This window comes from Anopheles nili, chromosome 2 (assembly GCF_943737925.1).
Source record: "Anopheles nili chromosome 2, idAnoNiliSN_F5_01, whole genome shotgun sequence".
In the NCBI taxonomy this organism is placed as follows: Eukaryota; Metazoa; Arthropoda; class Insecta; order Diptera; family Culicidae; genus Anopheles; species Anopheles nili.
Window position 1 is genome coordinate 59,143,337 of NC_071291.1, and position 25,161 is coordinate 59,168,497.

At 45.8% G+C, this 25,161-nt stretch overlaps 1 protein-coding gene and 1 non-coding gene across 2 annotated transcripts in view; one reads left to right on the forward strand and one right to left on the reverse strand.

Annotated features, from left to right (window-relative positions):
* The window catches only part of LOC128727050 (nephrin-like), a 172,720-nt gene extending 153,478 nt beyond the window's left edge, over positions 1 to 19,242 (forward strand). Inside the window, exons 11-23 of the mRNA XM_053820914.1 lie at positions 713 to 866; positions 1,032 to 1,169; positions 2,951 to 3,115; positions 3,204 to 3,350; positions 3,528 to 3,662; positions 10,479 to 10,559; positions 12,378 to 12,578; positions 13,197 to 13,790; positions 14,508 to 14,759; positions 17,462 to 17,607; positions 17,690 to 17,810; positions 18,513 to 18,613; positions 18,685 to 19,242. Coding sequence (XP_053676889.1) covers positions 713 to 866; positions 1,032 to 1,169; positions 2,951 to 3,115; positions 3,204 to 3,350; positions 3,528 to 3,662; positions 10,479 to 10,559; positions 12,378 to 12,578; positions 13,197 to 13,790; positions 14,508 to 14,759; positions 17,462 to 17,607; positions 17,690 to 17,810; positions 18,513 to 18,613; positions 18,685 to 19,242 — 2,793 coding nt within the window. The remainder of the gene's footprint in view (positions 1 to 712; positions 867 to 1,031; positions 1,170 to 2,950; positions 3,116 to 3,203; positions 3,351 to 3,527; positions 3,663 to 10,478; positions 10,560 to 12,377; positions 12,579 to 13,196; positions 13,791 to 14,507; positions 14,760 to 17,461; positions 17,608 to 17,689; positions 17,811 to 18,512; positions 18,614 to 18,684) is intronic.
* A 1,737-nt stretch (positions 19,243 to 20,979) lies between these two features.
* Positions 20,980 to 21,051, reverse strand: Trnae-uuc (transfer RNA glutamic acid (anticodon UUC)). Its single transcript has one exon. It is a non-coding gene; the product is annotated as a tRNA-Glu (tRNA).
* Positions 21,052 to 25,161: the final 4,110 nt, after the last annotated feature.

Here is a 25,161-nt window from a genome sequence, read left to right on the forward strand (position 1 = left end):
CTCTGACGAGTGAGCGCAACAAAAAAAAAGAAAATAGAGCAAAACTCAGCAAGCCACGTTCACTCAATTTCATTTCGCTTCGGTTTTCACCTTCTGCCATTTTGTTTTTTTTTTTCTTTTGCTTCTTCTTCAATCGACAGGGATCGGTGTGGCAGTTTGCACCACCGTTTGACATGTCACCTTTGCCTCGATCGGTGAACTCATCTAGGGCTTTTATTAATATCATTTCATATGTTCATAACTAATTCAAAATTCATTGCTCATACCGTGCGGCTAGCGAGTCCTTTAGACGAGTGACGTGTGCTTGTGTATGTGTGCTCCGTGGCGACGACGTACAAAACTTTCATCCTTGGCGTGCTGGTTTCTTTTTTTTTTTGCAAGTGTATGCGTGTGTGCGTGTGTGTGAGCTGCTTCAAAAGCAGGTGCTCTTGTACAAGCTTTGCTACTCCACACTTGCCCGAGCTTTGCAATCCTTCTTAGTCAACGCCAAAGTTCCACCAGATACCATCGATACGCCCTCCCCCAGGAAGGGTCCTGTATCCCTTATCGATATTCGCCGTCGCCGCACATGGCCTGCGAAAGATATATGTAAACTCACAATTCGTGAACATCATGAATTTTTATGAACCCTCCTGCCACTCCTGCTGTGCGGTGGTGCAAGCCCTGCGCACGGTTCTCTCGCTTCTAACTTCACTTTTCGGCACACTTTCAGATCAAATCCGTAAGCAAAACGACGGACCAATCGGTTTCCGCCGAGCTGTCGCTGCTGGCGAACGTAACCGACAATCAGGCGCAGTACCGGTGCGAAGCTCACAACTCGGCCACCGAGATTCCGCTCTTCGAGACGAAAGTTCTGACCGTGCACTGTAAGTATCCTCGAGCAACACATATTTTCCGCACACCGGTTGTGTGTGTGTGTGTCTGGGATTTTTTTGTCTGTTGCTCGGGTGCGATGGAATTGGAGGTTGGATTTTATTTTTATGCTCGAGAATTTTTTTTTTTTTGCTTCTCTCTCTCTCTTTCTCTCGCAGTCGCCCCGGAGACGGCCAAAATACGGATCGAACCGAGCGAACTGCGGCCCGGCATCGAGGCGACACTGATATGCGACTCCAGCTCGAGCAATCCGCCGGCGAAGCTGTCCTGGCGGTACGATGGAACCATCCTGGAAGGTAAGTCGTTCGGGACCGGGAAAAAAAAACCCCCCGCCGTAACGAAACCGAACGTCGTGCGCCGGGACGTGCGAAAAAGTGGAATCCATTTCTCGCAGCAATGCGCATCGTAATGTAGCGCTTTTGCATACCCGCGATTCGATTTGTGCACATGAATCTAGTCGTGAAACCGATATCGGGCAGATGTACCGCTTTGCTAGCAGGGTATGCAGTGTGAAATCGTGGATACGGGCGACATTGTGGGCATTTCGGTGGGGCGATTAAAATGCATGGAAAATGTGTGTGTATTTTTTTTTCATCATCCCGAGCGCTTTCAGAAGCTCGACGGCGGTGTATCGCTTGCCGATGACAAGCTGACAAGGATGTCAGCACGGTTGTCGAAAATTCACATTACACTTCAAGTGCTCGCCGACAGGACGAGCGTGATGTGGGGTTGAAACCAGAACCGTATGTTGGTAAACCTTTTTTTTGCAGCTCAATTCTTCCAGGGGGTCCTGTCTGTCACATCCTCGGGGATGGGAATGAGTGATCAGTAATATATTTCCCACTCGAATGTAACTTACACAGGCATAGATAAGTAACCCGATTATTCTCTAGAACTGATTGTTAAACAACTTCAGCTTATATGCACAAAATAATAATACAATAAAAATCCAACTAGTTTAAATTTTAAGCAAAAGCCCACCTATATCACAGGTATCTTATAATAACTATTAGATCTAATCGTAATAGAATGGATGATAGATCTAATGATCTAAGATGTCTCTCATCTAATGTCAGACAACTAAACACACCTAAAATGGCTTTTTTACTAATTTTGTATGTGTAATCCTTATTGGGTACAAACGTGAAATTATTTTTACTTCGAATGTGGATAATTTGCTTGTTATTAGGAATTTGAGTAGAAATTTCATGCTGATTGATTGAGGTTTGAGCGAGACAATATGGCAATAATCTACCGCATTCTGGTCAGCTAATATTCGTCCATTCCAATCGTCCATTACAATAATTTACAGCAAAATGAGATTAAAAAAAAGCACCAAGTACCGATATCTCAATTCCACAAACGCTCAACCAATGTAATGCAACCACTAGCACTCCAATGCCAAATGTGATTAAGACATTTGCAGCGACGGTTTTTTCTTTCTCTGAGGTTTGCTTATCCCAAACCTCAACCATAATAATCGGATTAACTGTGCTGATTGACGTGAGCGAACGGTAATCATCCACTACATGCTGCCTGGTACGAGCTGAACCTTTCGAAAAGAAAATTAATACCTTCCATCAAAAGCCACCGCGACGTGTGATGGCATGCTTAATAACAGCGCACCCAACAGGATGCTGCCAGGATTTGCATGTTAAGAGCCTGGCGTGTAGCATTAGCTGTAGTCAACGCAACAGATGCCACGGTTCGCCCCAGTGCCACAGGAATCCCACACCCATCCCAAAACCCCCATTCGCACCCAAGCCCAAGCCCGCTGTGGCTACAGCCTTATCCTCCAACACCCGGAGTGATACGGTGATGATAATGGAATTTGACAAGAATTTACGGAACTCATTTCCAGCCGTCGTACCCACACGGGCACATCTAGTTCTACCGCTCATGAGCGCCTGTCACACCATCCGGACGTGTCGTGGAAATGCCCTCGCGTTCTGGACTGGTTGTTTTATCCTTAGCGTTTTTTTTTTGTTGCATCCAACAAGGACTCCCTAACACAACCACCATCGCTTTTCTTCTCTTCCCTTCGAATGGTGCGGAAAATCGAACTTGCACGAGACAGGCAGTAACAACGCGTCGAAACCGGGCCTCTGGGGTGGCACCGTATCCTCGCTGGAGCTGAAGCTGAACGTCACGCAGGAAATGGACGGCCAGGCGTACACCTGCCAGAGCACGAACGAGATGTTACAGCGCAGCATCAACGTGGCTGTCAGCTTGCCGGTGCTGTGTACGTATCACCCGGAATCCAATTGCCGAACATTCGATCGCACGCCAGTAACGTTGCACCGTTTTCCGGCCTTTTTTGGTACTTGCAGATGAGCCCCGGTTCACCGTCCCGGCGGCAACCACCGTCAACGGGGTGGAGAGTGAGTCGCTAACCGTGGCCCTGCTTGCAACTGGCAATCCTTCGGCCATCGCTTACACCTGGACGAAGGATGGGCAAACGATCCGGGCTCCGTCTGGTAGGTGTCCGGAAGAGGTCCTGCGTTGACCTCACAATCTCACAATCATGCTCAGCTGGTGGAAAGCGAGCGCGAACGTGAAACCGCAGGTCCATTAAGATAATCTGTCCGATTAATCCCAAATCTGGGTGGGGTTTTGCTTCGTTTTTTTTTTTGGTTTTTGCTCTACCCTCTCAGGTGTGCCGAGAATCGTCTCCGAGGGACCGATCCTTAACATCACCAAGCTGAAGCGCACGGACGCCGGGATCTACACGTGCGAGGCCGTCAACTCCCAAGGGTCGGCGATGATTAATATCACCGTGCAAGTCAAGTGTAAGTAACCGTACCGGATAAACTACCGGGCGCCATGGCAGGATGGAACTGCCATCGTTCGGAGAAAATTGCAGCTCGGTTCGGTTTTGGGTGTGCAGTGATTTTGTGGCCCGCTTTGGCTGGCGGCCAAATTGGAACGAACGGAACGAATGGGGCCACCCTCTGCTAGGGGCTAGTAAATATTTCATCGCCTCGAGGAGAAGCGTTCCGTGCGCGAGAGCCCTTTTTGGGGTGGTCATCGCGCAACAGCAACACCTCGTCGAGGTCGTTTCGCGAGCGACGAGCTGACCGGTGGAACGAACAAACAGTTATTGAAGCTCTCGTGCGTTGTAGCTAATACCAATATGGTGCACCGAACGGTGCATCGATTAGCGATGTTTGCTTGTTTGGAATGCGTCCTCGAAGCGGATGCGCTTACGCTCAAAAGGTCGATCGATCGGGCAATCGTTTTAATCACATGAAAGCTCCCTTGCATTGCATACCAAGCGTCTCGTTTTGAATGGCGAAATTACGTCTGCACAGCAGCACATTTTAATTAAAACATTTTCTGCCTGACCTCACCGAGGATCAATAAATGTCCGCAAAAGCCATTGAGGTTGTGTAATGGGAAATTTTTATTAACAATTAGCCGGGCATCAGTTATAATACAACGCATAAAATGTCCTTTTTTTCTGCCGTCATCTGCTCCGCCAGTCAGTTTGATTATTTTGATGTGGGTTAAATTTAATCATATCATTTTTTTGCCATTGATTTTCAGGTTTATTTACCCAAATATAACATTGAAATGTGCTTCGTTAGATAGGATAAGTTCATTTAACACTAGCATAAAGGCCAATTGCATAAGGGAAATTTCATAAAAGCTCTCATAACATATTTGCAATATTCCACTCAACAGTGTACAATGTTCATCGTTGAACCGATTCAAGTATTGCAGCAAACAATTGCTATTTTTTATAAAAAAACTTACTTCTTCCACTTCTGTTGAACGAATGTATGCTGTCCCTTTTTGTGACGCGCGGTTCGTGCTAAAACTGAAAACGCCAGCACTTTCCGTGCTCTAATTGATAAGTCCGTTATCCGTCCATCTTAATGTCTTCTCTCTTTTTTTTTCGCCACCTTTCCAACATCCCACACACATCCACTCGTTCAGGTTGCATCGTATCAACGCGGTGCACCCACTCCTTGAATCACGCCCGTTCCACACGCACCGTGCTGATTGTAGCTGAAAAAAAAAACAGAAAATAAATGGCGCCCTTTCAGTGGGCACATCCTCGCCAGCAAACTTCGTTCACGGTTCGCGACGCACTTGGCAGCGAGCATAAGTCATAAATTCCACCAAGCCCGGTTCGCAGCATCCCCATACACCCACGATCGTGCGAATCCATTCCGATCCTGCTCACTTCCGGTTGTTGGAAAAACGGTCCAAATCCTCAACCCCCAGCACGAACTGGCTCGTGTATCGCAACTATCACGCGCTTGCTGAAACCTGACGCACGAAGTAACTAATGTACCACGGTGACGCCATCCTTCCAGAGGGCTTCCGAGCTTTGGTGGGAAAACTCACCACGGGCAAACCGTGGTGGAAAATCCACCACGTCGTCGCCTGCGTTCGCTGCACACGCTTCACCAGACCAGACCGGCTCGGTGGAAGATATAATGTGTGATTTATTTGATAAAATTAGTGTTTTATATCCGGTCATCAATCACCGGAAGGTGCCGGCTATCGCTTTGCTTGCGCTGTGTTACATGGCATTAGTTCCTCCCTGGGAGCTCTATGTCTCTCCCCTCTCTCTCTCACACACACACACACATGTTCGGAAGTGATTTTGGAATAGCGAATGAAGACATTTCCCCGTAATGTGTGGGGCTCGCAAAATCGGTTCCCACGTGTTTCGTCCTTGCAGTGTGGGTGGACAGGAAATGAATTTATCCTCTCGCATTCGATTCGGCTGTCCCATCCCCATCTGGCTGGGCAAAGGGGAAAACTTTTGACGACCGGAAAACTAGTGTGCCGGCGATATTCCATCGCCGGTGCGTTCCTCCATTCGTGGGTGGTGTCCTTTTTTGTCCCGGGGACGATGGTTGCGAACCACTGTCAACTGTTGTCAGCTTGACGTTTATGTTAACGGTAATGACCCGTCGGAATCGGCGCAAATGGTCCGTAAATAATGGATTAAAAGCGGCGTGCCCGGTCGCTGCGGCAGGGCGCGTATCCTTTGCCGAAGATTCGGTTCGAAAGCGAAACAAAAACGGTCGATGAAACCTCCCCCGGCCGATGGTCGGGATTGGGCACTTTGTGGTCACCTCAAATCGTACCAGCAACACAAACACCCCAGAGTCGGGGCTAATTGGTGCGCTTTGGTGCGAGCGGAGACATAATCTGATTCATTGCGCCCCCTATCAATCATAGTGTTTTAGCGTCATCATCATCATCATCATCATGATCGCCGGTGTCATCTTCATTAGCAACGTCCGCTCTACCAATGAGCGGTTATTTTTGTCTCCTTCAAAGTCCGACGGTCGAACCAGGCGTAAACCAATCGAGCCAATAAACGAACCCCATCGGCTGGCAGGCAAATTAACTCTTCCGTTAATCGAGTGCCCTCTTTAAAAAAAAAACAAGTCTACAGCCACATCCCTGTCATTGTGACGAAAGCGGTTCAAGCCACATTCAATCGGATCGACAATCGAAAGGGATGAGCCGCAAAAAAAGTCACGTTCCCGTGGGTTTGGAGCGAAATGTCCTGCCAAAAGGAGCAAAAGGACACCGATCGGATCTGAGATGGATTGGTCATGGTAAGGTCACGGGAATTAACCACTTCCCGAAAGGCGAAATCAAACAGCGTGCTCGTTTTAAAACGCCACCTTCGGGAAGGAGTATCCTGCGTCCTTCGCTGTCGATGGGCGCCCTTTCCTTCGAGTCCTTTCCGGACGAGAGCCGTTTCGCATTGTCATGCACAATTTTACCTCTTTCGTTCTTCCGAGTGAACCGTTCAGTTGATTCGGAAAGGGATGCCTCCGTGGGCTGTCGTTTTTTTTTACAACGCTAACAAGGACGGAAATAAAACAGGGACCATTTCGGACGTGCGTAAGTAATTGCGTTCGTAACAAGGGTTTGGGGGGTGGGGGTCGTTGTAAAAACCAAAACAAGGGAGAGAATGATGGCGCAAAAAGAGCGAGTCAATTCGTGCGGTGTGCCAAATCGGGATGTAAACGCAGCCCTAATTTCTCGACCATAAAACGCTTGCCATATGAAGCGTCACTTTCCTGTTTAGGTAGGCATTACGTTCCACCTTAGGGCAATTTCCATAAAGCAACGTTAACATTATGGCCACAAAGTCGTGAAAAACTACCACAAGAAGTGGAAAATAATCACATAAATAAAAACACACGTGCCACTTTGCTTGTGTTGATTTTTAAAGATAATATTTGCTATTACATTTGACTCAATTCTATAAAGTGGAATCATCTAAAATGAGAAACATAATAGCGCAAATTCAAATGATATAGTTACATTAGCAAAATATCATCGATCTCGATCGCTAGCGTCAAAAGAAAGCTATCATTAAAGGTTGAAAGATGAGCGTCATTGAAGAAAACCACACATAAATTGTGTTAAAAATTTATGCACATCATTTCAATGATTCCATGACTCCATGGAAAATCACAAATTCTACTCCAACTGATGCAAAAAAGCAATCCCAACACTATTATATTTGCACAAAATCGTTCACCTCTAACGTCGAAAGAAAACAGATGGATGTCATTAAAGAAAGCACATATAAATGAATATTGGAATTTGTGCACACGGCTGCAATGATTTCATGCATGCATGGAATATCACTTTGGTTCCGTTTCCATATGTGCGCCCAAACATGCAAATAAGCTCAATCATATGTACATTTGCAGCATTTCGATCGCCTGCCGGACTCATGCACATGTGTGTGTGTGTGCGAGTGTGTGCCCAAAGCAATGTGCACTACGATAAGCGTTTTCCCGATTTCGTTCCCCTGGTGACGGCTCGCGCAAGCCACCTAAACGCGCTTCAGCACTTCATTACCGTCATTGATTGTCAATAACAATTTAGCGGTAATTTGTGCACCACCACCAGGCTGCGAATCCATCGGTGGTTTTCCGACGCGTCGCTCAACAAATTTCACCGACCACGCGCGTGGAAAACAACAGAAACACATTACCAAAAAAAAGGAAGCACAGAAGCAGAACAGACGTCCAAAAAAAAAAAAAAATGCATAAAACTTTCGTGAACAAATTCCCCGGTCAAACCGTCAACCGAAATCCCACGCACGACGACCCGAAAAGCTCACAAATTTGTCGTCCCCATCCCGCGGTAGCGAAGGACACCATCGTACATTGACAATGACACGATGATTACCACCCAACGCTTTCGCCCGACGGCACGACGCAATCGTCCTGTCCGGCAAGCGAGCACAAGCAAGACGAACCAACCCGGTCCGGTTTACGGAGACGAAATTGCAGAAGAAAATCAATAAACCACCCGGGTGCCGTGGTGGCATCTTCATATAAGGACTCGCACTCGGTGCCACAACCCCGGCATAATTCCACCCAGCAGGAATCCCGAGACCCGAGGATGTGCCCAGGAACGCTCCACAATCAAACAATAAAACCGTATCACCTTGCCCGCACACGGCTCACTTACACGCACGGTCACCGTGCCGGGGATGGAATCGTCCTGAAATGGCAATTTTGGGATCCCCTTTTTCACTCACACCGCCGGTGCTCGTCCTTTCGCAACCCGATTGTCTCGTAAACAATGAAAGTAATGCGGACCCGCCCGATGCCACCGATTGCCGAACGATTCCGGGAGTGTCCTTGCCGGGGTGACCTTGCCTAGCGGAAGTGCCGAAATGCCGTCGGGCGGCTTAGGCGGCTTAAGCTTGGCGAGGGTTTCGTGCTGCGATTTTGGGAGGCTTTCACCGGCCACTATCGGGTGCGGGCGGGTTTTCGACACCCTCGCTCGAATAGGACCGGCAGCTTTCCATCAAATCGTACCACCCTGGGAGAATGGATTTCCCACAATCAAACACCGATGGGTGTGTGTGTGTGTGTGTGTGCTCTGGGCCATTATCATACACGGAGCATGTACGACCTTCAAATAAAATAAGATTTTATTGGAGTCCTGAGAAAGGGAACCTCAACCCGTATGGGAATGGTGGAATCGAGCGACGAAAGACCGTCCAAACACGAGACGTATTTCAATTAATGGCGTGTCCTGTTTGGCGTCCGGCTTTGATAGTCGTGACCGTGTGTACCATCGGGGCACATCGGGACGATGTAGGAAGGAAAAATACACCAGAACTACAAGACGCTGCAGAGTTAATTCACTTCTGCAATATTGAGACCGGGCAAAACTTTTCTCCCAGCGACAGGACGACTGCCAAACTTTTCAAACGCTACCAAATCCAACCAATCAGTCGGTGTATCTTTCAACGCAATCCCGATGGGGTGGTGGCTTATTCGTGTTCCTGTTTTAAAGTGTGGTGCAACGAACCGGCTACCCCAAAGGACTACAGGTCCTGCTGCATATGTTGGCTGGGTCTTGGCGATCCCTGGGCCACACACACACACACAACCTGCCATCGATCGCCTTAACAAGCCGGGAAGTTTGTCTGTCGACGTTCGTTGGGCAAACGCTATAACTGCATTGTTTTCCAGCGTGGGTGGGAGTTTTCTTGGTGCCTTTGTTCTTTCGCTTTGCTCACGATTACGTCGCTCGTTTGCTGGGATAAGTTTTGTTGAACGATTGATTAATTTTAATGCGATTTAAAGATCTCGTCTGTCACGTTCACGCTGGTCCGCTAGAGTCCGTTCGGTTGATTGTGCTTCGATTGCAGGCGGGCTGTTTAATTGCAACAAAAGGGGAAGAGAAAAATCGAGCAGCGGCCAATCACATTATCGGAGCGGCGGAAGCGATTGTTGTAAGTCAGCGAATGTTTTACGCTGCTCGATCCGATCTGACCTGCAACGTAATTGTTACATGACCTTTTTTGAAGCTTATCCTTTTGATTTGATTGAATTTTAAACCTTAATCATAATATAAGTTATCGAATAGTTAAAGTTTAATCACAAATATTAAAATATATATAAAAAAGTAGAATTTTCCAATCTTTATTATTAAGCAAAACTACATCTTTATCGCACTTCACAAGTGCCTTTATAATGCTCTAAAATACAACATTTACATAAATTTCCCATGATATTTTGAACACAAAAAAATCACGATTTATGACATTTATTAGAAAAATTTCTATACATGCATTACTATGATTTCTACAATCTAGTATGCGGTGACATGTCGAGAACTAAAACACCACTGGTAAACTAGGTTTAGATTGTTTCATTAGCTACTTGCATGGTTTTTTAAACGAAGCATACGTAAAAATAACAATAATATAAGTAAAACACATCATAAAGGTTCACGAAAACGAGCTGTGAAACATTACCCACCGTAATAAAGCATCCTGCCATGCCGTGAATTTCCAAACTCCCTTCGCGCGAATGCAAAACCATACAATCGCCCCAAGGCGCCGTGATACACGCGCTCCAGAATGCTGCCCATTACCAACTACTCGAATCGCCAGATAATCGTTATACGGTGCATTGAACGGCTTTAAAACACACTTTATTAGACGACCCCAGCGCTCACCGAAAAATCCGTGAGACATTGCGCAAACCACCCCACGAAAACCCCCAGCGAACGAAGAACGCTTCCGTACTCAAAGCACAACCGTTTCCCCCGTATGGTTTATGATCTCCCGGCTTTATTTCCTTCCACAGATGCTGCAACGATAAAATCCACCCCGGAGAGCGTTATCGTAAACCCCGGCGAGGATGCAGTACTAAACTGCACCGTTGACGGTAAGTAAATACGTGTCCTTTGCCACCGGTGTGTTGTGCCACTTGTGCGAATGGATAAAATACGACACTACCCGGACCCGGGTCGGATGCAGGATACACACACACACACACATGCAACGAACGATCGCATCGGGGCACACGCAAGGGCAAGAAGCTTTTGCGCGTATCGAACGCAATCAAACGCGAGCGTCAAGTGAAGTTATTTTCCATTGTCCCGTTGGAAACCCGATGGTTGGTTTTACTGGCTCAGCTGTCTTTTCATTTCCGCGCGTTAATTGCACAATGCACAATGCGTGTTGGCCTCCGCAACACCGAGGTGTCAACCAGCCTCGGAAACACTGAATGAGTGGTTTTTTTCTCTTCTGTTTTTCTGCTGAAAGTGCGCACCATTATACCGCACATTTTTACACGGTTCGGTGGGTTTAAGAGGCCCGCTTCGGATCTCCGACAAAGAGCACAATCTAATGAACAAGGTTTCCGTGCACCGAACCGAACACACAAGCTCAGCTATTTCTAATTTGATTTTTTTTTCGTGTGTGCGCGCGCGCGCCATTTTCCTGTTGCTTTTGCTGGGTTTGCGCTACAAACTGCAATCCCAACCGGCGTTCCAGTTGTTGGGTCAGCGTTGATGTACGATTTTTTGTTGTTGTTGAGGTTCCTGTTCCTGTGTTTGGTTTTGTGGTCACTCTGCTGATGTGTAAGAGAAACCATAACCTAAAATAAGCAAACCCCTGCGTGGAATGCTCCCTAAAACCCGGTCGGCCATATTGGTCAGCACACGGCAATTGCGAGAGAAATTGCACTGCCCAACGAAATCAGCATTCGGTACCGATCCAGCGCCATATCTGCTCCGTGCCAGGGGCTTCATCACCTTCGTGCGGCCGGGTAGTTTAGTGAAGTGCACTTGCACCCGAAGCCATTTGCATTTCCGGACCACCGACCTACGGCATCCCCGGGTGGTCTTTTTGTTTGTTTTTTTGCTCCCCCGGATTCCCGGATGTGAACGAACGAAGCCGCCCGGGTCGAGGAGATATGACATGGCAGTACGCGTCGCTTACCGAAAGGTCGCTTTGACAAGAGCGAAAGCTTAAAAAAAAGGACATCCAACGAATCTTTACATACCTTCGATGGTCGTGTTTCAATCTCTACCGTTGGGTTACTCCGGGAACGCGATAAAAGGGCCCTCGCCGTCGTAATATTCCGAACCACGCGCGTGTGTTAGTGGCGCAATATTTGAACTCCACGTTTTTTTGTTTTTTCACGTGCACGATTCAAAAAATTGTTGAAAAAGGGGAAACGAACACGCGCAGCCAACAACAATCGTCGGGATAACTCGAATTCCAGCTTCATCGTTTGAATGCACCACAGCCACATGCCTGCACGGTAGTATATGCAAATAATACGCACACGCGGTGGAAAGGCCAACAACAAGAGACAGGCCAAAAAAACAGGATAACAAAAAAAAAAGATAGACGCGAAGTAAAAACCCCACTCGACGGGCAAACAAAACATTTCCCATCTCCGAAATGGCAAACGCAAACACTGTCGCGTAGGTGGTTTGCAATCGTATGCGAAAGAATCCGGTACCGGTGCTGGTTCACGGACCCGTGCACCAGGACTCGTTGGACCACAAACACCAACGATGCTCCAGGATTCAGCAATTCACGGTGCAAAAAAGCAAAAAAAAACAGGATCCCATTCGTGGGCCAATAAGGGGAGCGCACGTGAAAAAAGCTGACCATTCGAGGCTCAACCTGGTCTAAGATTGCTTTTTTAACTCTCTCTCTTCCACACGCGTTACGTTCGGCCATTTTGCAGGAAACCCATTAACGCCGGACCAGGTACGCTGGGAACGCACCGGGTACGATCTGAAGGTGCGCACGTCGATGGCCTACGCAAACGGAACTAGCCAGCTGGTGGTGCGGCAGGCTCGCCGGGAGGATGTGGGCAATTTCCGGTGCATCGCGGATAATCGTATCGCGAGTCCTGCCAGCCGCGATGTGCTGCTGATTGTCAACTGTAGGTGTTCACGTGGCACCGCGTGCGGGTGGTTTGATTGATAAGTGACGGTTGTGTATTGGTGGAGTTGTGTTTTATCCTTTGTTACATGGACAGATGTTCTCAAGCAAGGATCTATTTTTTCATTTAAAAACGCTTTAAAATTCACTTTATACGTTCCCTCGCTCGATGTAATGGTCTGCCATAGTATAACGGTCCTTTAAAAGTGTCATAGGTTTGGTTTTTTTTATATTTTATTCTTTATATTTTGCGTTACATTTCATATGACTCATGCATTTTATATTATTTTATTTGATTCGTTCTTTATTTGATTGAAACAATTCATGTGCTGTATTGAAAAAGGCTTGGGAAAAATAAAAATTGATTCAAATGAGTATAGATACAACTATTTCATTAGCAAAAATTGAATTTCTCCATAAACCTATACTACCTTTTCTAAAAGTCCATCAAATGGCACAAAACCACCCTGTGTCATTGTGGTACAAATTTTGATCAAAAAAGGTAGGGGACCTTCGTCCTGCGAAGAAAAAAAACCACGCACTTATCAATCACCACCTAGTGTCGGGAAACCCCTTCCAACGAACCGATCTTTTTCCCTAACACTTTTCATCTTCCCAGTCGCTCCCGAGATCGACAAAGCCACCGCGATGCTCCGAGGTGCTGCCGGTTCCGGAGAACAAGCCCGTCTACCCTGTCGCACGCAGGCAGCGCCAGCTCCATCCTTCACCTGGTTCCGCTCCGGTCAAGAGCTTGCCATCAACCGGACAGCGAAATATCACGCGACCCAGCGCCAACTCGACGCCCTCACGCACGAATCCGTCCTCCTAATCGAGCGCGTATCCTCATCCGACTACGGCGAGTACGAGTGCCGTGCCACGAACGACCTTGGTACGGGGTTGGCCACAGGCCGGCTAGACGTTAAGTCCGTCCCAGACCCACCGACAAGCCTCACCGTGTTGAACATCACCCACGACAGTGTTACGCTTGGCTGGGAGCCCGGTTTCGATGGTGGCCATCGTGCCAGCTTTCGGGTGCGTTATCGTGAAGCGACCAGCGAACGGTACCGGTACGAAGATGGACCAGCTGGTGGCCTGCGACGCCTTACGGTCGATGGATTGCGTAGCAACACCCTGTACCTGTTCTCGATTATGGCCTCGAACGCGCTCGGTGAGAGCCGATACCTGCCCGATCTGACTCGCGCACAAACCAAAGGTAATTAAAACCGGTCTCATTTCGGCAGGGCCTCGAAAGTCGTTGTGGACGTTGTGCCGCACGCGTCCATTGTGCGGGGCGAGGCAAAATGATTTTTTTTTTCTAGGAAAAAGCTCGCCGGGGCAGCTCGAAACAAAAAAACGAACGCGACGCGAGGATTCCCGGATTCCTGATGGCTGCGTCAAGCGACAGGATCAATCTCGCGACACCATCACCAACACGATCCTGGACGGAAGGACATCGCAACTGCACGAAACGCACAGAAAAACCAAGGCCCATAATCATCTGCATGCGCGTGTGGGTGTGCGAACGAAGGATGCTTGGAATCGTATCCTTGCGAGCGCTTTTACTCAAATTACAACGGTTTTTAATTAAAACTGAAATTAATCCGAATCTTTTCCTGCCCACCGGTGGACGATTTCCAGCATCCTGTCGTTCTGCCCCCGGACGGTTCCACAACGCACAAACACACACACACACACAAATCCCTTGTGCTTGTTGGGGGGTGGCCACCCTGTTACCGTGCCACCCTGTGCGATTAAAAGCTAAAATTGTAAAGAAACGAAAAAACGGCTCAACCAAAGTCATCCAAGTCGGCTACCAACCTTGGGGAAACTCTTCCTTCTTTTCTTTCTCTGTCTCACTCGCACTATCTCACTCTCTCACTCACTCTCTTTCTCCTTTTCGATCTTTTTTCTTCTTACGCGGAGCCTTCAGGTTGGAATCCCACCGGGGCGGCATCATCAGTGCTGGGCAGCAAACCACCGATGGAGTCCTCCTCCTCCTCCTCCTCCACCTCCTCCACCTCCTCGTCCCCGGTCGGTGCTTCCGGGCTGCTTCTGCTCGCCATCGGAGTCGCGGCCGGCATCTGCCTGGTGTTGCTCAATATCCTGCTTATCGGATTCTGGCTCTACCGGCGCGGCCTACCCGCTGGCCACAAGCATCGTCCGCCCGGTCGCGGTGGTAATGGTTGGAACCTTCCTTCCGCGTGGTTTTTTTTTCCACCCGAATGGGCGCCCACTTCCGGTGTTCCGGCCGTCCTAGCCCCACCCATTCGTCAACGGGAGACGGAAGTGGTGTCTTGGTTCAGTTGCTTTCACCGCACAATGGTGGCCTTTGTGGATTGTGAGGCTGCCGGTGGCCTCCCATCAGACGGTCGTTAAGACAGTCCATCCCGCTTGCGTACCATCCCTTTTTGCGCCGTGGACGGATTTGTTGTTAATTATTTTTTAATATCCTCGCTTTTCTTGCGCCGGTTCGGTTATTTTGTTTTTCCCCTTTTTCTTTGGGCGGCATTTTCTGATGGATCCGTCCGAGTGCTCTCAGCGTTACCTGATGTGATGGAACTTTCTTCGGCGTGTCGACGAAAATCAGCCACCCGCGTTACGGTAGTGTAACGTTTTTAACCCGACTGTCGTCATTTGCAGGCTTTCGATGGTGGAAATGACCACAATACACCAGCGGGGGAAGGCATTGTTTCAGGAGTTCCTAACGAAAGCATGAAGATGCTAAGAGAAAAGCTCGTCCTTAAATTTACCCCCCGTTTTTACTCGGAAACTCAGCCTGATGGAATGCGTTTTCTTTGAAGATGCAATGAAGGTACCAAGCGGTCGTTTCCGCGGACGTTTTTTTGAACAAAAACACACAATCTACTCCGCCGGTTCCACTGATTAGTAGCTGCTTCGTGCGTTTACTTACGCGGAAGTACCAGAAACACCCTCCACGAGCTTCACAAATGCTTCATTTTCCGCTACTTTTTCCAACTTGCCTTTTTTTCTTTTCCTTCCCTTAGTTTGACCGTTTTGTTTAACGTTGCGTTTCGTTTTGCGTTTTGTTTCTGTTTCGTTTCATTTGCTGCCGGGCGTTGGCGATGATAAAACACGTCTCACATCGCGCTGACATTGAACTGCTGCCTTTCCTGCTGCTGCTGCTGCTGCTGCTGCTGCTGCCGTCACTGTTCCGGTTTCACGCGTATGGCCGTTGGCGTACGGACGTCCGGACATTTACGCATCACCGCTGCAAACGCCACACGACGGCCTGTTCGTCACAATGCGTGGAAAACTTTTCGCGGTACCCCATTCTTAATGGGGGCACGTTTCCCGACCATATTTTTTTTCATCCCCCCAAGCAGGATCGGACGCCACGGTTCCGGCGGAGCTGAGCGAAAAGGCCGCCCTGCCCAGTTTTGTGATATTTTGCTTCGCCTTCGCCGGGCTCTGTTTGCTGATCGTGAACGCCGGTCTGGTCGCGTGTTTCATCGTGAGAAAACGAGCCAAAGGTAAACTCGCCGGGGGGTGCGGGTTTTTTTCCCCTACTCGCTTTTGTTTGTTGGCTTTCCTTTTTTTTTTGTTTGTTTCAAATGTTTTTTTTTTGCTTTCATTCCTCCCCAACGAGCGATACATCAAACGAGCGGTTCCTAAAAACGGCTTAGCTCGTGTTAGCTTCGGTGAGGCCTCGTTTTGTCGGCTCGTTGCACATTTTAATGCGCGCTATGGGCAGGTATTACCCAAACCATGCTCGCATGCTGGAAATACCCGGAAAAGCTTCCACCGTACGGTTTTGTATTGGCAAAGAAGAGAAATGTGGCCACGAGTGGGTGATATCCAATTTCAAAAAGGGATGCCATCAATGGTATCATTTCACAGCGCATCCCTGTTCGATGAAGTTATTTTCCTTCTTCCCGTGAACACGCACATACTTTGGTGTGTTTAGTGAATTTTGTTTTAAAAAAAGGCTGCCTTAATGCGATGCGATACGCTATTTATTTTTCAGAAAATGTAATGAACATTTTTTCCACCACATACGTTGAGTGAGAAATTTCCAGAAGTTATGATGTTTGGCTTTTGAATCTTGATGATAAAAAAACCCACATCTCAACACCCTGCTGTGTTGCAGTAAATCAAAATAGAGCAAAGGTGTCCCCGGATGGTTTATCTTGTGCCCATGCCCATGTAATCCATTTGAACGGATTCATCCGTTAAAAAGAAAGGTCCACCAAAGGTGTGATAATTCACATTACGCCGTGTGCCCGCGCTCTATTAATCCTCCGCAAAATCACACCACAAATCAGGCATCTGCAGTCCCCTGAAAGCTTCCCTCTCGGCTTCCTTTTTTGTTTTTGTCCTTTGTTGTTGTTGTACACCGGCAACCATTTTGTCGTAACACGACAGCTCAACACAAAGCCTACTTTGACCGCAGGTGTCAGTGGGCGACATCAATCATGATTAAAAATGTTCATCGACCACGTCATCAGCGAAAGCACACGCGCGCTTACAAATCATCCCCTCGGCTAATCCGAAGCGGTCCGAAAAGGGGTTTTGCGGTGTAAATATTGCTTACCGATTGTGTGCGTGCGTGTGTGATGTGTTTACGTTACGATCTTATATTTTGCCCACCAGCTTTCCACAAACACCACCGCTCGTAATGGGCCAAACCACCGCTGGTCCTTTTCAATGGCGTGGAAGGGAGAGCTTTTGGTGAATTGATTTATGATTCGCTCAAAACCCAAAACCAAGACACTCCTAATGTCCCCGCAAGCTGGGTGCTCTCGTGCAACCGCACCATAATTGCCCCTATGCGATGGTTTGAAGCGGGACGGCACCCGGAAGTTGGTCACGCACCCCATCGATCAGCAATCATTACTAATGCACGGCTTTTCCGGTTACGCACAGGCTCGTCGAACTCGAACAGCAAGTCGGCCACGATCGAGATGTACGCACCGAGCTCGTACAACGATACCGTCACCGGTGAGACGCTGTCGAGCGTTTCGGAGAAAAGTGACGCGTACTCGAACGATGGCAGCCAACCGGACTTTATGGTAAGTGGAACGATAAAGGGGTGGCGTGTGGCGTGCGACTGTAAGATGTAAAATTTGTTCACTCGTTGGGGTCGCTATGCAGGACGAAACGCGCAAACGGGCTGTCTCTACTTACCTTGTCGATGCGGCGGACATGCAACCACCGAGGTATCAACAGGATGGCAAAATACCGCACTACTCGAGTAACGTTGACACCGAAAATGGTAAGTTGTGCTGCTGGTCGACCACTCGAAACAAGTTCAAGCTTGTTTTATTTATTTTTACTGTGCCAATTGCGGTGGCATTACTCCGAATTTTCAAGGTCGAGAATCTCAATTTTAAATTGAGTGATTTTAAAATATTTGCTTTTTTTTATGAACCACTTCATAAACTCATTCGGCTGTTATTGGAAGAATCATTGACTTACATTATTGGATTTTCAATTAAGTGTAGCATTGTTTAACATTTATTTAAAAAAAAAACATTTCATGTAGTCTAACATAAATCATCGAACGAACAATTAGTCGTACATAGGTAAAGCCTTTTGAGCATATAAGTCATCACTATCATCATTATCAGCCCTTCGTCTGTAAAATATTTGTGTTAACGTGTACTTCTAAACATTCATGTTTAAATGAAAAATAGAGAAATTTTCCACCCTCCCAATTTTATCAAATTTGGCAAGTTTTCTTATTTGGAACTTCGATCGCCTCAAGCAAGGCTGTTTTTCACATGTTTTTCTCGCCTTTGTATGAAATATTTCAAGCCAGCATTTGAAACATTTCCGCCTAACGAAGTTTACGCTTAGCCCATACCCAAACCTTGAACTGATTGTTTCCAGGACTCAGCTCACATGCAGCTTTTATGTTTTTCTTAATACTGTTTCAATTTAAAAGTATATTCAAATATATGTTTCTTTTCGTTAGGTTTCGATCAAGCGGGAATGACTGATAGATTGAAAAATTCTGCTCTCGAAGGATCGTACTACCACATGAACAGCGACCGTTACCTATCCTATCCACCGATGGTAAGTTCATCCCCGGAAAGCTTTCAACCCGACAAAGCTCGACTCACATTCGATGTACCTATTTCGAACAGGATTATCCCGGTGTGGAGTTTCCAACACCACCGTTACCCATTCTGCCTGAAATGGGACCAACGGAAAGCTCATCGGAAACGTTACGGCGAGTCGCCCGATCGATAGTACCCCCACCGGATGTAACGCATCACACACAGCAAAGAACCATCGGGCATGTGCACGATCCTGGGCTGCCACTTGGTACCCTTACCTCCAGCATCTCGCAAGCTGTGCAATCAACCCCAAGGCAACCGCAGGGTATCCTTAAAGATCCAAAACGCAGCAACAGCTCCGCTAGTGGCAGTCTCTCCTATTCCACGCTTCCGCTCCAGCAACAGCAGCTGTACAGTGTGCACAGTCCATCGCCGATTCTTGCGCCACATCATCAGCAGATGGAAGAGTTTGCTGCCGGTCCCAGTGGCTACCTAGTCGTGGATCAACACGGTCATTCGTTTACCAGTGGTCCGAATTCTAGCAATGGTTTAGTGCTGGGTACTTTCGAGCAACCGGCCAGCTCCAGCTTGGCATCGTACAATGTGACCGTCGGGTACACCGATGCCGACGGGCATTTAGTTTAGTGTAATCAATCGTACCGAAAGGCACACACAACCACACGGATCCCCTGCAACAAGCCGTTGAGACGTTGTTTTGTAAAGCTTTAAACGCTAGGCCACAGAGAGAAACGATCACGTCACACACTTTTAGTTAAAGCTGCATAGCATAGTTGTTTTACAGTTGGTATTGGGAGCTCATTCATTTAAGCAAATGTTAAACGATCCGTTTAAACGTGGAAAGCTGATAGTTTTTTGCTCAGAAGTGAAATGCCCACCTCTTGTTGCAGCAAATACCAGTAGGATTGTGCAATACTTCGATTTACAATGCAAGATATTCGTCCTGCCGATCCATCCAAATGGGTCATTTCATATGCATTTTATCGCTCGTAGGCTTTACTTTAGGGACCTTTTTAAAATCTCATGCGAATACGAGTAGTTTTCATCGATTACAGCATTTTGCATAGTCTTCAAAAATCAAAATGATAATGCCAACCGTCTTTAATAGAACGTACAGTGTCAATTAAAAGGGGAACTGCTGGTACGAGCGTTTCCAGCAAATAAGTCCTAAATGCACGCCTCTTTTGAGCCGAAACATTATTGGAAAAGAAAATTCGGAATAGTCTTAACCTTCAGTAATGAAAAATATGGACAATAATTCAAAATTTCGTAAGCTAATTTTTGTTTTGAAGCGATTCTTACATTTATTTCGCGCTTATCTCTTTTAATCCCCTATTTAGAGCAGAATTTCCATCGTATATACCTCATATTCCTTCCTATTGAATAATTCGGTACGAATCACTGCAGGAGAGCGTAAAATCTAGCAGCAAAAAATATAAAAACAGCATTATATTGCTTTAGAGTCTAATTTTGTCCGACGTATATTGCGCTGAGCAGCATCAAGGAAGCGATCCAATGCTCGTTTGTAAATAAGTAAATGAATGAATTTTATTAGCATTGTAAGGAAACTGTTGGCCAAAGATGTCGATATCGATGCCGGAGAAGTTAACACAAAGTAAGCCAGAACCAATTTTGAATGGTTTGAACAATAATATCATACATCGAAGTAAAAACAACACACACACTCACATAGCACCGCACATGATTAATTTGATTTTTGATGATAATTGTTGTGAACGAATAAGAATTGATTTTTATTTGCGATATTCTGACAAATCTACTGAAGCTACTCATGGCAAACCATTGCACTGCCAAACTTTTTTATTGTAGCAAAAGCAGCTGCTGCCAAATCAACTTCATTAGTAGGGTCTCATAATTATTGATTAAAAAGAAATGAAAATAAAACAGCAATCTGTTTTTAGCTATTTTAATCACAAAATAGATTAAAATCCTTATCTCATAAAGTCATGCAATTTTTACAGCACTTGTAAATTCAAACCAGTAGATAGAACAAATACTATGAATAAAATTGTCATTACAATTACGTTAAGAAAATGTTCTGGTCTTACCAAATGATTACGACAAACAAGTCACAGAAGCAAGCGAACTGGAAATCTTATTGACCTTCGCAACACACGATGCTGAACCACGCGCTGAATGCGTTTTATGTCTTATGTATGTACGATTTTTGAGAAAATAAATCGAACCTGTATACAACCTGCCAAATAACTATCCGACTGTATGTTTTCTTTTCCGTCACTATTTAATCACATATCACTAAAAGAACAATCTATCATTTTAAATGTATAAGAGACGCTCATGAAAGGTAATTAAGACTATCAAGTACTAAAAAACAAAAATATTTTCCCATACCGGGAATCGAACCCGGGCCTTCTGGGTGAAAGCCAGATATCCTAGCCACTAGACCATATGGGATATATTGATGCAAGGAAATTGTTAAGATCAAGGATTCTCAACTTACATATCAGGCGCTACAACTGCTTAGCGGTCATGGCCCAAGCCAAAAGAACCCGGAACCGCTCGATGGAGCGCCATCGTCTGCCAATCACTTATCCCGATCTTATTGGCGGACGCATTCACGCCATCACTCCAACTCAATTTGGTTCTACCACGCCTCCTCTGGCGGTCCATGTGGGCAGCCTAAAAGGACTTTACGGGCTGGGTCGTCCGGTGTCATTACTAAGAGGGTTTCGTCAGCTATGGCCAAAGTTCATTTCTCAGAGGCGTTTGTGAGTACTGAAACATTGAATGTTTTATATAGATTCAGCTTGAGCCATAACGACAGGTATTTTAAGTGAAAAAGTTTCCTCAGGCTGTAATATGACCGATTGGCTGCCAATAATCTTGCACGTAATACAGCTTCAATGCTATTGTTGGTGTTGATTTTTGACCCAAGATAGTTGAAGTCTTGGATGACTTAAAAATTACCCTCACCTATCTGGACATCACCCCTGCGTGGATTCGAATTAAGATAAGGTTCCGTCACTATTTCATCTAATAACAAAACATGCTTTAAGGTTGATTATCAATGCGCATTTCTATTGTCAAACTTTCACTTCAGATGCTTTCAAAATGGAAGGATTTTAACTATTCATCACATGCATTATTTCATTGAAAATATACCACAAGCAATCATTCAAATCAATCAACACACAACAGCCCAAAAACTTCATAGCATAATAAACCCCAAGAGAATAAAATTGAATCCAACAGAAGTCTCGATTCGAAAAATATCAAATACAGAGCTCCAAATTACCTTCACGCATTCATCTCGAAAATGCCCAAATATAAAATCAAAGTATATCTGAATTATGTTTATTTTCATGATATTATCTACTTCATGTTTTTTACACTTACGATAAGATTGAGTAGATAGCCACCAGGCGTCTTCATCAGGCCACACCAAGAGTGCTCATCATTTATTATAAAAAATAAAATTTGAAAAATAAAAACAAAAATATAAACAAAATTTTTGTCCAGTTCCATAACTCATCAGAAGCGTTTCGTTTAATTTCGTAAAGTTTTTTCCATAAATAAAAAAACATCTCATTAGATAGCCACCAGGCGTCTCCATCAGCGCATGTAAACAAACGATGGAGACGCCTGGTCTTTTGTAATCTGGTGACGTGTGCTTTCTTGTTTCCATTATTGCACCATTTCGTGGTAATCTTCTTTATTCTTTGTATTGTTTTTATCAAAACGATTACTTCAATTATAAACAGATTAAAATCAGAACATAAATCTGTCCACAGCTATCATTCTGAAATTGTATTCTCAGATTGTCTTATACATACCAGAGTACCTATAAATTATTCATGTTAATACGGTGATTAAACCTTTCTTTTGAAATCGTACAATATTTTTGTTGCAAAATGATCTCGCCCGTCTCTTCGACATGCCAAGCAGTAAGTAAACACGGCATGTTATTCTCTGTCAGTGCTACTCATTTCGCGTATGTTCATCATTTACACCTTGCGTACTCATCACCACACCGTTTGTTGAGTGGGTGGTCGAATTAAAAATAAATATACTTCCCTACGCACATGCAAACAGCTGATCGATGATTTCCCCTCACTCCGCCCGGGAAAGTAATGCACAACCCTCTGTCAACAAAACGCCCATGTAAATCGCGTCTCTAAGCAACGTCCGCTACCGAGCACGATTGCCGGAATCTAATGCAGAGCTACACGCCAGTACCAACACCATCGTACCGCCAAGATTTCACACAACCAAAACCACCGTGCTGATTCATCGTACTAACACCTTTGCAAGCGAAAAAGACAACATGTCAAAATAAGGATGACTTTTTTTTTCTTTGGCATAAAATTCTACCTTTTGCTCATCACCCAACGGGTGTTGAAGGCTAGATGCGAAGCTCGCCTGTTGCGTGTATGGGTGTGGTACCGTACCGGCTCGAAAATTGGGGAGCTGTTGCGCATGCTGTCACCGTAGCCGCAATCCAGCTGTCGACAAGCGTGCACGCTCGTGGTGCAAAGGCGACCCCAAACGTTGTGAGGCAAGCGATACGAGCGTTTGTTATGGTTGAATCCTGCAGTAACGACGATATAGTGCTGCCAGGCAGCCCGACCGATCCCGAATCAAGAGAACCGCTCGAAAGCCGAAGCATGCCATGCAAAGCTTGCTTCGATGTAGTGGTACAACGGAAGCACATTGGCACCGAGGCGAAATCATGATGATGGGTTTTCCACTGAATCATAGCATCTAGAACCATGGCGGAAAACAATCTCACTTATAACAAGCAAGTTTGCGTTATGTTACACATTTTAGAGTATTTTTAATTGGAATGTAATTCTAACCAAAAATGGCCCCGATTTCAAATAGGTTAGACACCAAAGAAATGCCACGAAACCCGATCTAGCATTCGAGTCAACCCTGCCCGTGCGATACCGCAATCTCGATGGAGGGCTTGAACACTTTCAGTCGAGATCGAAACAAGGCCACCGAAGGCCGCACGATTCCGTTTTTTCCCGGGGCGCTCCTGCCCGACTGGGAATCGCTTGGGTGGCATTGAGAAACGGTACGGTGTGCACTACCTCGTAAGTGTAACGCGGGGTGGATCAATTATTCAAACACATTCCAGCACTTCCTGCAAGCAGCTGCTGTGATGCGGGGCAGCTTAGCACCGCAGGATGCAAATCAAGTTGTTACTTTTTTTTGTTTCGATCCGCAAGTGTTTTGAGTGTGTGTAAAGATGTAAAGAAAGTGAAGCGTTTCATTGCATATAAAATACCTCCACAGACTTTTAGTGTATTTAATCCGCAACGATTAAAGATAGAACGATTAAACCATCCAGTCAGACGAGGCTGTATCAAGGACATATCTAAAGAAGTAAACCAACACAGTGTCCTCAGTGTTTTTCTTTCTCCCTAATGAACTTCCCGTGTTCCCGAGAATGCCTGCAAGCAAACGTGTTGGTGTCCGTGAAACAATGCACGCAAAGAACGGGAGCGCTTGTGCGTAAAAGTTTTTCGCGCGCATAAATAAAATTAGCTCACGAATCTTCGGTACGTCCTCGGTGGCCCAGTCTTCCGCTGACCGAGGTGAACCGCAATGAGCACGACGAGATGGGACGGGTTGAATAAGGCGGAAGGTGAAAAATGATTGTTGAAAATTTGCTTTCACCCGATCGGATTATGAGCCATTGCCTCAAGGCACACGGAAGGGTGCTACGAGTGGAGTGATATCGTGATTCATCAAAGTAGGCCAGCCCAAAGGGCCAACGATGCAAAGTCACCACACTACGGTACTGAGAAGTTTTGACATCTCAAGGTTATGATTTACAGTCATTCGTAGAATAACATTTCCTGTGATACTTTAATCTCTGCAACAGTAAATAATCACATTGATTGCATTTTCATTACATTTTATGATTTAAGGTTCTGTAATTTCGCATACCATGTAGCCAATAGCAAATAGCTTAGAAATGAAATAATCCTATGGTTACATACTTCGCCTGTTTTTTTTTATTTAAAACGGTTTGAATGTTTCGTTACTAGAAAACCTCATTAAAATAAAATCATAAACATATAAATGACGAAAGATTTGTTAAACCAAAATGCTACTATTACAACACCAATATGGATGTTTTTTGTATGAACATTTGAACAACAAAACAGTAACTCTAACATAAATTTAGAAGCTAAAGTACACAGTAACATTTGATACAATTATATACCCTATAATTACAGCGTGTTGAAGAGCTTTTTACGAGAATCTCATCATCTAACCTATCCAGGTATACCCATTATGCATCCTTGAATAATTCATGTTCGGAGATATGACAATTACCGTCTCATGTCGTCAAATTGCCACATGAGATCCATTATGAATGTGCACTGTAACGGCGTACTATCAGCGCATGTCGTGTCATTAAGCGAAAAGTAAACCGGTGGGTGCACTATTTATGCACTTTTTCCATTTTTTTGTTGCTGTTTTTTTATTAGTACAATCAAGATACCGAATTATTGACCCTTTTGCCCAACGAGTTGGTTCACATGATGCCAT